This window comes from Podarcis erhardii, assembly GCF_964252035.2.
Source record: "Podarcis erhardii genome assembly, chromosome: 8".
Lineage (NCBI taxonomy): Eukaryota > Metazoa > Chordata > Lepidosauria > Squamata > Lacertidae > Podarcis > Podarcis erhardii.
The window spans coordinates 81,430,283-81,442,653 of NC_138499.1; the positions used below are offsets into that span (position 1 = coordinate 81,430,283).

A 12,371-nucleotide genomic window follows, 5' to 3' on the forward strand; every position below is an offset into this window, starting at 1 on the left:
TTTGTTAGATTGGGCCCAGTTCTCCAATCTGTTTTTATCATTTTAAATCCCGATTCTATCTTCTGCGGCAGTAGGACAGACTGGGCTGCATTGCCAGCTTGCCCATTTGTAAGTGTATGTATCTTATTTCAGAAAACACACTGATAAAAAATACAGCACAAATATTTCAAAGCAATAGTACTTACTTTTCTGATTGTTTGTGATGAGGAATAGGTGGTGGGGGCCTCGTCTGCCTTTCCTTGGTAAGCAGCGAAGTCAGAGTAACTGTTGGGCAAACTGATTTCCCTCTGGAGAAAGAGAGCCATAATATAAATGAGCTTTGACATAATATAAATGAGCCATAATATAAATGAGCTTTGACAAAGGATGCCTACATGGCTGCAACTAGATTTTCCTTCCTCTCATTCCCTCACACCCACTTCTATATCAAAATCTTAAAAAGAAATGGGCTTTGAAAGCAAGGGAGGAAAGCACGTCCTTTGTATAGATCTCGCTTCACACAAGAACCCCAGTGGGATAGGATAATGCTTTCATTTAATGTCATGCGTTATTTGGAAATACTAGTGAGTAGTTGTGTTATACAGAGAAAATTAGAAACAAAAAAACCCCCATCCACCAAGTTAATACTGATGGACAGAAACAATGTCCCTCCTCTCTGCTCCCACAGTAAGACAACAGACAAGTCTACAAAGTCTATAAAAATGAGGGTTGGGAGGAAGACTGATTAACTAACTAACTAATGGTGCTTATGCTGACTTTTGCTCTATATGAAAATCTGACTTGATGCCAACTATTACAGAATTCAAATATGTAATATATATATATAATGAATCAAATGAGGAACGTTTTCAACAACAGAAATGTTCATGAGGACACATTCCTCTCCGCAACACAAAACGCTGTTTTGAAATACATGGCACACAAAGAACGCACAAGATGTTTGCACAGTGCAAATGCAAAAACAGAACAGGCTTAAATAGAACAAATGCGAATATTACAGTGTCTGTTAAGGAGGTTATTTTGCAACTTATAACAAGAAAATGGAACAACATACTTCACCGCACTGATAACAACATTGCGCTTTGGTTCGTTATCATAGCTCACACTCTCTATGCCGTAAGCCTGAGCAAGCTCATGGATGATTCTGCGGTGTTCTCTGTTCATGGGCGGGAAGCAATGGCTCTTCTTTGTATGCTTGCTCTGGATTACAGAGAGATGTTTATTTTATGTATTTCTTTCATGAAGGTTGGAGAAGAATGAAGCATGTAGTTTCTAGCTTCTGTTATGTGTTAATCTGCAAGACTAGAGAATGAACTATCTACAATAAATATGTATCACTTCTTTGAATCACAACTGTTAATTGCTATAATAAAAATATCTATAGCATCCGAGTTTATTTACATATGTGCATCATATATACATATTTCTCTCTGCCCCGTAAGTTAAAGAAATCTTACAAAATAAATTTTAGTTTTGTTCATGGCTGAAACGTATGTAAACTTCAAAAAATTAATAGGAAATAAAAGGTTCCCCCGTTACTAACCTTATTTACTGCTTCTACAAGGGCTTTCATTTCTTTCTCAACTTCACTGACAAACTTTAAATCTTTCCTGTAATAATGAAGAATTGTATGACAAATGTAAGGAGGACTGCTGCTATCCATACATAGCATTTGAAATACACCAGTGTTTTCCCAGCACAAATCATACAGGATACACTGTGAGTGGTTTCAGACTCTCACTTGCAATCCAATTTCATTATGCCTCATTTTAAAGCCACAACTGACATTTTCTGCTTTTTCACAAGGTCAATTAAAAAAAAAAAAGTATATACAAGCTTCAACATTCCCACTGCATTTAAATTCTGATGGAGTAAGCATCATACATATCGTTTCACTGCTTTTCCCCCAAGAAGTCACCAACCTCTTTGGACCAGTGGGCAGATTTGTGCCTTCAAATGGAGGTCAGTGAGAATCACAAATAAAGCACCAGGTAGAAGAGTTTGGATTTGATATCCCACTTTATCACTACCTAGAGGAGTCTCAAAGTGGCTAACATTCTCCTTTCCCTTCCTCCCCCACAACAAACACTCTGTGAGGTGAGTGGGGCTGAGAGACTTCAAAGTGTGACTGGCCCAAGGTCACCCAGCAGCTGCATGTGGAGGAGCAGGGAAGCGAACCCGGTTCCCCATATTACGAGTCCACCACTCTTAACCACTACACCACACTGGCTCTCTAGGAACATAAAAGCCTGATTGGGCTAACAGTCCATCTAGTTGAGCATCGTCTTCTCAAAGTGGCCAATCAGATGCCTACAGGAACCCCAAAAGCAGGACTGAGTGCCACAGCACTCTTCCTCCTCGTGATTCCCAGGATCCAGAGATTGTTCTGTCCAACAATGGAAGAACAAAGCCACTGTGGAAAGCAGCCATTCAGAGATTTCTCCGCCATAAATTTGTCCCTAATTATTTAATTATCACTAATATGGCACTTGCCAATTTCATAGCTGCCATAAACCGCATTGACATCTTAAATCAATTTGAAATGGAGATTCTGAACCTTCCTCCACATGCTTCCTCTCGCCACAGTGCTCCTCCTAGCTGAAACCAGCTCCAATACTGGAAATGAACATGTGAAAAAGAAAAATCAGCTACAGAAGGGAAACCCTAGGCAGGGGAAGAGTACAGAATTCCATTGCCCATGTGCTCCATTGAGGCATGAAATTATGCCCCCACCCACAGTTTATGTTCAATATACAGTCGTACCTTGGTTTTTGAACGGAATCCGTTCTGGAAGCCCATCCGACTTCTGAAAACGTTCCCAAACCAAGGTGTGGCTTCCGATTGGCTGCAGGAGTTTTCTGCACTCAATCAGAAGTCACACTGGACGTTTAGGTTCCAAAGAACGTTCACAAACCGGAACACTCACTTCCGGGTTTGCAGTTTGGGAGCCAAAACGTTTGAGTAACAAGGCATTCGCGAATCAAGGTACAACTGTACTAAACATGCTACTAACAACATAGTTATGCCACCATTATTTTCTTGGAGAACTCGCAAGAAAAGAGGGAAACATTCAAACAAATTTCTCTATCATGTATGGGGGAGAAGAGGCACTTATCAGTATGAGCATTTAATAAAACCTTTGCAAATTAGACCAACTATAATTTTAACATTAAAACAATTCTCCAGCTATAACCTCTGGACACTGAAGTCAAAGGGCTACCAATGTGTCCCTGGAGAATACACAAACCACTAAGTAACAACGATACATACCTTGCATCCTCTTTCAAGCTATCACTGTACTTGGGTACAGAGGCACGGACATTAAAAGGATCAGAACTGTCATCAATATGAAGAGCCTCAGCAAACCGCCTAATTAATGAATATTAAAAAGTAATTGTTTTACCCCAATATTTGACAAAAATTAAACTACACAACATTCACATGATTTCAAGCCTTTCTTATACAGTCATTATACTACAGAATCACGATTCACCTCTGGGATTTTTTTCTTTTACATGATTTGAGGTGCTCAAGAGTTTTTTAAGCCATGACTGACCAGTGTTTGAAATTCCCATTGTTCTAGATGCATTTTGCGACAGGAAATTTCATTAGCGCGAGCAGTTTCTGAGCTCTGGGCACAGTACTAGGCCAAGGATTTCAGATTAAAACTGTAGAGTGGAAGGAAAGGAGTTTTTTTCTGCCTCCCCATTTCCAGCTACTCTCTGAAAACTGAAGAAGAGATCCGATACAGTAAGAATATTAGGGGGGTGGGCAGGGGAAGGACTAGACCATGTGAAAAATGAACATAATGTCTCAGCTGCAGTTAATTCATTTTCAGCTTTGCGTTCGTTATAAAAAAGCGCACCTAGACGTTCTTTTGTTGTGCCCATATCCTAGGTTTAAGGTGCCATTTAGCTCCTAGCTTTCATCTCTGTTTCTAACATTGCTACTGACCCATGATTATGCCAAATAAATGCTTCTCATTATGGCTTCATCGTGGTCTGGTAACTTTTTGTTGCCATTTACACTGAGGAAGGCTGCTCTCCTCCACAGGTGTGGTGGACCCTTTCCAACAGTTCACCTCCAGAGGTTAACGGAATTCCAAGTTGCCCACAGGCATGGGTGATGCCACACTTGTTCCCAGTCCATTTCAAGCACAATTCCAAGTACTAGTGCTTACCTTCAAAGCCATACACAGCTTGGGACCAGAGTGGTCCTAGATTACTCAGTTGCCCCATCATCAGCCTACCATAGAGTAAGGTCTTCTCTGAAGGCCCTTTTCTGGGTGCCACTGGCTACTAGGGAGAGGCTCTTCTCAGTGCTGACACTGGTGCCCCTGGTCAAGAAACTCACCTGGTCCCCATTTTGTTACTTTTTCAGTGCCAAGGGAAAAAAATTTTTCGCTCTAGGCCTTTAAACATTTTAAATCCAGGATGTGGCTAGTTTTATATTGCCTTCATCACTCTCCTTTTTTATTTGCTTCTCATTATTTTGGATTTTAATAATGTTTCTTTTTTTTGTGTACCTGCAAGCTACCCTACAAAGCACTTTTTTTAATGGAAGGAACAAAAGTTTGTTAAATAAATGAAATACAAATAAATTCCAGTCTGTTCAGATTACCTCCTCCTAATCTTACGTAATTTAATTCCAATATATTTCCACCCAATCTAGAATAAAGAGATGGTTGTTTTATTACATTTATATCCCACCTTTCCTCCAAGGAGCCCAAGGTGGTGCACATGTTTCCACTCTCCATATTTTATCCTCATAACAATCCTGTGAGGTAGTTAAGGTAGAGAGACAATGAGTGGTCCAAGGTCACCTTTGTGGTTAAGTGGGGATTAGAACCCTGGTCTCTCAGGTCTTAGTCCAACACTCTAACCGCTATAGCACACAATCCGTCTTGCTAAATTAAATTATAAAATTATTACCTACCTGTTTCTTTCAAGAGCCAAACATTCATCATCACACTGCAGCCTACACAAATAAGATACAATGCACAAAATTACATTTCCTTGAAAAATCCTCTCTCCCCCATATGGAAAAAAATAGTATTTTCAGTGAAACAGAAGCTCCTATTTGCCTTGTCTTACCAGCAGCTGGACATAGCATAGAAAGATTTCAGGTGCTAGTATTCAATAGTGTTCGGACTTGATGCTTAACTGGAATAACTCTATGGGAGCTTCCACTCCTCACCATCCACAGGAAACTATGGACAGCTCATAGTTAGTGAACAGTCAACAATGGTAACTGATTACAGTCTGCATCTCCAGCCCCAAACCGAAGCAGCAACTGATAGGTAAGCCTTGATTTTAAAAGTCGTTAAGCTCCTCAGTTCAGCAGTAATTTGAGTCTATTCAAGTATTTATTTCATAATTTGATTACCTGGTTTGCTTCATTTCCTTTTTGGTAATCAATTTGCTGATCTCTATTGAATCTCCATGGTGTGGATCTGTTAACTTAGAGGCTATAGAAATAGCAGCTATTCTGGAAGAGAATGATATTTATGAAACATAAAATGTCTTTAAATGAGGCAATAGAAAATTCTTGGGGGATGGCACCCAAACCTGCACCAGCAGCTTTCTGCTGACACAATGGCCTGCCCTGTAACCTACAAAACAGCTCCACAACATCTCTCAACCCTCCAGAGCTAATTTAGAGGGTACACAGAGGGCTGGAGGGTACACAAAGGATTGAGTGTGTCAAAGAAACTATGAAGTCAAGGGCAATGATGGAATGCACCTGAATGAGCGAAACATAGACCTTAGAAGTCTTTTCCGTTAAGGAATAAGCTAATCTCTCTTACCAATGATGCAAGAAGAATACATAGCAGATATTATGTGATTACATCCATAGCTGTCCCCAAATTTTGCATGTATATTATTACTGGCATGAATTCTGCTATCTGAAAAACTTAAATTAGCATCCCTTACTCAATTCAGACACTAGTGGTCTTAAATACCCAAGCTAGACGATGATTAATATGGTACTTTTTTCTTTAATGTAACATTTCTGATAGGAGTTACAAAAGACGATTCAATATAAAAAGTAGGAAAAATTATCATAATTTTCCACTCAGAATAGTTGACAAGAAAAAAATTCTGCCGACAGTTTATTTATGTCTAGTTATTTATTTATAGACTTCCTGTTAAATTGAAACACAGGCGACGTATATTGCAGAGCTGCTACCTCCTGTTAGTAGCAGGAGAACACGTTACAATGCTCAATATGAAAGAGCAAGTGAGTAAATTAATTTTCTGTTTCTAGGACATACAAATTTTAGAGAAAAGCCATGGGTGTGTATGATTGATTACTGCACAGAAACAGCAACACACACACACACGTTAAGTCTGCAACTTGTGCTGACTCTGCTTACACAATCGCAACTGTATGTGGGTGGGGTAGAAATAAGTAAGTAAGTAAATGGAGAACTTGGGAACCCCATTGCTCTTCACTCTCCAATTATTTCTCCCAACACAACCCACCCCTGTGCACACAGCAGGTTTTCCTCACTTTGCGAAGGGAGCAGGAGGGCTCTGAAAGCATCCAGAGCCATCACAGCCACTTCCCAAAGCCCAGTAAGCATGGTGGTACCCACCTTACTGGCCTCTGGAAAGGAGGTGTGACAACTCTGGGACTGTCCCAGAGGCCAGTTAAGGAAGTAGCCTCTTTGCTTACCAGGGTGTGGGAAGCTTGCAGGACAGCCCTGGGAAGCTCACAGCCACCTGCCCCGTGACATTCTCAGACCCCAATAAGCAGTCCTTCAACTTGCTGGGGGGGGGGGAGGTATTCCGGGAGTTCCCGACTTTGCACAATTTTGCCTTTGCATGCGTGGATCCAACCCTCCTCCCGGGAACTGAACCCTCACATAAGGGACAGGCCTACTGTACTACAGAAGTCAGAGCCAGTAAATACCTTTGAAAAGTGCTTGATGCTTCTGAACAAATCATAGTCTCCTTTCTTCTCCCACACTCACAATGAAGTTCAACCTGTAATGGCACAAAAACAGGAATATGGCAGGAATCTAACGTTCCAAAGTATTTTATGCCTTGAAGAAAACACAGGTGAGAATTCCCTGATTCCCTAAAATACGATGGATTCATTTGCTGTTATCTAAGTGAAAATCAAGCTACTGCAATCAACCTTCCCCAACCTAGTACCCTCCAGATGTTTAGACAACTTCCAAGACATTCCTGATCATTGGCCGTGTTTGCCAGGTGCTGATGGTAGATGTAATCTAAAATATATGGACGGCAACAGGCTGCACTACACTATAACAGTAGCAATCCAAATAATCTGCTAAACACTCTGCATGATTGACTGGAAGAGTATCAAGGTTATATCTACTATAATAACATATACAGTGCATCAATGCTGCATAGAGAAATCCCGCTCCCCCCTTTCATAATACTAGAACTCATGGCCATTTAATGTTCAGGACAGATTCACACAGAACATGGCTAAATTATGGAATGTGGTCCCACAAGACATACTGAGAACCACCAACCTCAATGGCTTTTAAAAGAATTAAGACAAATTCATGAAGGATAAGGCTCACAATGGCTATAAGATACAGCAGTTATGTTCCATGCCCACTGTCAAGCAAAAGTGGGGACAGTGGTAGTGCACTCCGGTCCTACCTGAGGACTTGCTACAGGCATCTGGTTGACCAACAAGAACATGATGTTGGACTAGGTGGGCCCTTGGCCTGATAGGTAAAGGTAAAGGGACCCCTGACCATTAGGTCCAGTCATGGCCGACTCTGGGGTTGCGGCGCTCATCTCGCTTTATTGGCCGAGGGAGCCGGCGTACAGCTTCCGGGTCATGTCGCCAGCATGACTAAACTGCTTCTGGCAAACCAGAGCAGCGCACGAAAACGCCGTTTACCTTCCCACCGGAGCGGTACCTATTTATCTACTTGCATTTTGACGTGCTTTCGAACTGCTAGGTTGGCAGGAGCAGAGACTGAGCAACGGGAGCTCACCGCCAACCTTCTGATCGGCAAGTCCTGGGCTCTGTGGTTTAACCCACAGCGCCACCCACATCCCCTGATATAGCATGTTAAAAACTGAATAGGGCTCATCTCTATTGGGAGAAATGGCCGATAGGTTTTTCCACCTTCTTATGATGCTTTAAGTCCCTAACAAAACTTAATTCATTCTAAGTGCAAGATCAAACCGTCTTCGTGAATGCAATACATAAAAGATTTCAGTGGCTCTCTAATTTATTTTATTATTTTACTTATTAAATTTGTATACTACCCTTTATCCCTAGATATCAGGGTGGTTCACAACATAAAGATACAATATAAAAACACAAAACATATAATAAAAACAAGAACAACTGACCACAAACCAATTAATGCCCCCCTCCCTGCTCAACAACAGTATCATTCACAAACTAACGAAACTTTAATACTTGCAAGTTCATGACATCTGTACAAACCCATTTGGCAAAATCAGCTTTAAAAAGAAAGACTGTGGTTTTTATATTTTGCAGACTGGGCCATGCTGCCCGTCTAAAGTAAAAGGTAAAGGTAAAGGTACCCCTGCCCGTACAGGCCAGTCTTGACAGACTCTAGCTGACATTAAATGAAAACATTTAATATTTTTTTTGAAAAAAAAGTCTGATTATTTTTGATGTCACCTACCTTTGCACTGCAAGACGTTGTGGGGCATGGTAAAGATGGGTGGCATGGAGACATACATGGATGATTACAGTGAAGCCTAAGAATAGTACATGGTTGCCTGCATTCTTCATCTATGAGGCATTCCCCTTTGTGGCAAATCCTTTTACATTTGTGCATTCCACATTTTAACATTCGATCACAGGGAAGACCACAGGAGATGTCAGTGAGGTAGCAGGGAATATTGCTCCGCAACTAAGCCAGGAAGGAAAAAAGAAGAAGAAACAAAGAGATGGATACTGGACAACCTTGTAAGAAATAAGGTTTAAGAACGTCTATCATTTAAAAGCAGATATGACAACTGCATAGGATGGGCCCATCTCTCATTGTAGAGGATCTTTTTTGACAGACATATGAAGGGACCTGTGCTCATTAAAGGCTTCTGAATGAGTTCATCAGGCATCTGTGTTGCAGTGAGACACATGATGAACCCCTTCATAAAGCAGAGTTATCTTCAGATTTTCACTGTAAAAGTGGCTATCCAAAAGTCAACTCATGGTGAGAAAATGGTTGTCTAAGCCCACATATTTTACTACAATTTTTCACAGAGGCTCCCCCCCCCAAATGGGCATGGGCTGCCTAATACTTAAAGAGCTTTCTCAATTCAGAGCCACAAAAAAATGTAAACACAACTCACACTCCGTTCTCTGCATCAGCACAAATTTAAGAGCCTTGTCATTGAGGAAACAAACTGGTTTGGCCTGTTTTTTTAAAAAGCATCTAAAAACCTAAGTTCTGTTTGGACAATCACATTTTCATTCAGTAAGCCAAAATATGAATGACCCCTTTTGCCCATGCACGCAGACTTTCTTCTCTTTTCACACTGCACCCAAATGAAGTACAGATCTACAGTCGTACCTTGGAAGTCGAACAGAATCTGTTCTGGAAGTCCGTTCAACTTCCAAAACGTTTGAAAACCAAACTGCAGCTTCTGATTGGCTGCAGGAAGCTCCAGCAGCCAATCAGAAGCCACTGAAGCCCCGTCGGACCTTTGGGTTCCAAAAGAATGTTTGCAAACCAGAACAATCACTTCTGGGTTTGAGGCGTTCGGGAGCCAAAACGTCCAAGTTCCAGGGCCTTCGGGATCCAAGGTATAACTGTATACAATTAACTATGGTTTCCCATTCAATCCGAAAGCTATGATAAGCCTGGTTTAGATGAAATAGGACACTGTGGTCAATTGGAGTCATCTGTATTTGACCCAGGTGTACTGCAAAGAGAGAAGAGAAGGGGCTGTGTGTGCAGACAAAAGGTTCATTTAAATCTTAGCTTAATAAATCAAGACATGATCTGGACCCAGCTGTACAGTGTGCAGATATGAGTTCTGCAACACCAACATGTACAAATAAAACACAGTTATGCCTTACCTTATCTCTAAAAATGGGAAGTTAAACAGTCACACTTACCTCATGTCTTCCCATACACCATTTCTGAACGAGGTATGTACATGGTGGACACTTGTCTTCACTATGACAGGAATGATACACTGCAACCACAGGAGGGAAAACGGGTTTCAAATAACGTAAGGAAATGTTTCAAGATGAAATCTCTTTAATGAAACAAATTCAAATATGTCCTTCTAAAGCCATGTATTTTAGCATTTAATATTTTTACATTCTATTGTTCAGTGCAATCAGGCAAGCAAATTTTTACATGGTTGCTCCACTGATTGCTACATCAATTATGGCCTCATCTAAGACACTTGGTCTGCTCTCATTTTAAATGTGGTATAATTTTACCAGTTCTCAAGATGGACTTCCTCTGAGCTTAAAAGAGAACTCCTCTATTAGTGCACAAAAAAGAGGCTTCACAGTGCAAACTATGTGTATCTGAAGAAGTGTGCATGCACACGAAAGCTCATACCAAGAACTGACTTAGTTGGTCTTTAAGGTGCTACTGGAAGGAATTTGTTTTGTTTTGACTATGGCAGACCAACACGGCTACCTATCTGTAAGTGCAAACTATGACATTATTCTTTGCCAGAGCATGTCTACCCGCTACACTGTATTGTGGGAAGGTATTTGATAGCTAATCAAATTAATTCATTCCATGTGAGGGATAATCTCGCAACCTTCTAGGTTTTATCCAATGCTATATGAGTGCAATCCCACTCATGCAATGGGACTTCCCATTCATGTATTCTCCCCAAATGCCGCCAAAATCTTCTGAAGAGGGTTTCCCAACTCCCTAGAGCAGATTTTGATGGTGTAACAGAGGAGAGAAAAGGAGGGGGAAGTTCCATTGTGCAGTAGAATCTGCTGTGCAAGCAGAATAGCAACAATGGACGCAATCTTGTGTTTCAAGCTATTTTGTTCCACGCTAATCGAAAAAAATTACCACTGCCTCCTTTATTCTACTAGCAGTAGATTCTGTCTTGTCCACTGACAGAGGAAACTTTACCAAATTTTGTTTTATCAGGTCTCTGATCACATGAAGAGTATTTGAATCTACTTTTATTTGAAGTGAATGCCCTATTTATTCTTCTATGAATTAAGAAACTGCTTTGAAGGCTTTTACACCTGCATTTTACTACAGTAAGAAATGTTCTGGAGTTCAGAAATTAATATTAAGATTTAAGTTCAAAACCTACACCTGAATCTGCACCGTTACATCATACATTTGAAAATTTAATAGATTCATCATCTACTTTGGCACAGTTGTTGTTGTAGTAGTTGTAGTTGTTAAATGCAGTTTGTATGTAAGTCTTACCTGGATGATCACATTCATGAGGTCTAGTACATGAATTTTTACATTCTGGTGGTCGAGTACCACAAGGTATTGGGGGGTATATCACTGATTCACCACAGTAACACGTTAATTCCTCAAAGCCTGAAGAAAAACAAAACCAAAATAGGTTGCAGACATAACCAATGCTGCAGCTTTGCTGGCACAACAGACTTTCATGTACACAATGGAAGATTTTCCATGACCATTATCCAACTGATAACTAACCATATAGACCAGCATATCTATAGATAGCAGGCACTTATCTATTTTTTTAAAAAAAGTGGGCACGAAAGCAAACTGGGGAAAAATGGTATAATACTAAGGGGTATTGCATTGTGCTCAATGTAGGGGTGTTGTTGTTTAGTCGTTTATTCGTGTCCGACTCTTGGTGACCCCATGGACCAGAGCACGCCAGGCACTTCTGTCTTCCACTGCCTCCCGCAGTTTGGTCAAACTCATGCTGGTAGCTTCGAGAACACTATCCAACCATCTGGTCTTCTGTCGTCCCCTTCTCCTTGTGCCCTCCATCTTTCCCAACATCAGGGTCTTTTCCAGGGAGTCTTCTCTTCTCATGAGGTGGCCAAAGTACTGGAGTCTCAGCTTCAGGATCTGTCCTTCCAGTGATCACTCAGGGCTGATTTCCTTAAGAATGGATAGGTTTGATCTTATTGCAGTCCATGGGACTCTCAAGAGTCTCCTCCAGCACCATAATTCAAAAGCATCAATTCTTCGGTGATCAGCCTTCTTTATGGTCCAACTCTCACTTCCACACATCACTACTGGGAAAACCATAGCTTTAACTATACGGACCTTTTTGGGGTAGATCAATCCAAAGCCCTGGTCACAAACAGCAGGGTGGGAAAGAGTAGCAAATCCACCGCTGCATTCAACAATCCTGTTGCTCACACCAAGATGGAGGTAGTGGTTGTTGTTGTTTTTCCAATTTTGCTGCCCCAGC

The 12,371-nt window shown here is 41.0% G+C and overlaps 1 protein-coding gene across 3 annotated transcripts in view; it reads right to left on the reverse strand.

The window, feature by feature from the left end:
- NFX1 (nuclear transcription factor, X-box binding 1) overlaps window positions 1–12,371 on the reverse strand; it is a 37,071-nt gene that overhangs the window by 4,212 nt on the left and 20,488 nt on the right. The window contains exons 14-23 of one of the 3 annotated variants that reach the window (XM_081872614.1): window positions 11,396–11,515; window positions 10,093–10,172; window positions 8,651–8,881; window positions 6,916–6,989; window positions 5,386–5,487; window positions 4,936–4,977; window positions 3,271–3,369; window positions 1,544–1,610; window positions 1,105–1,200; window positions 186–287 (exon numbers count right to left, since the gene is read on the reverse strand). In XM_081872614.1, coding sequence (XP_081728740.1) covers window positions 186–287; window positions 1,105–1,200; window positions 1,544–1,610; window positions 3,271–3,369; window positions 4,936–4,977; window positions 5,386–5,487; window positions 6,916–6,989; window positions 8,651–8,881; window positions 10,093–10,172; window positions 11,396–11,515 — 1,013 coding nt within the window. Of the gene's footprint in view, window positions 1–185; window positions 288–1,054; window positions 1,201–1,543; window positions 1,611–3,270; window positions 3,370–4,935; window positions 4,978–5,385; window positions 5,488–6,915; window positions 6,990–8,650; window positions 8,882–10,092; window positions 10,173–11,395; window positions 11,516–12,371 lie in introns of those variants that run through there. The other 2 variants (XM_081872613.1, XR_014159050.1) reach the window with 2 other exon arrangements.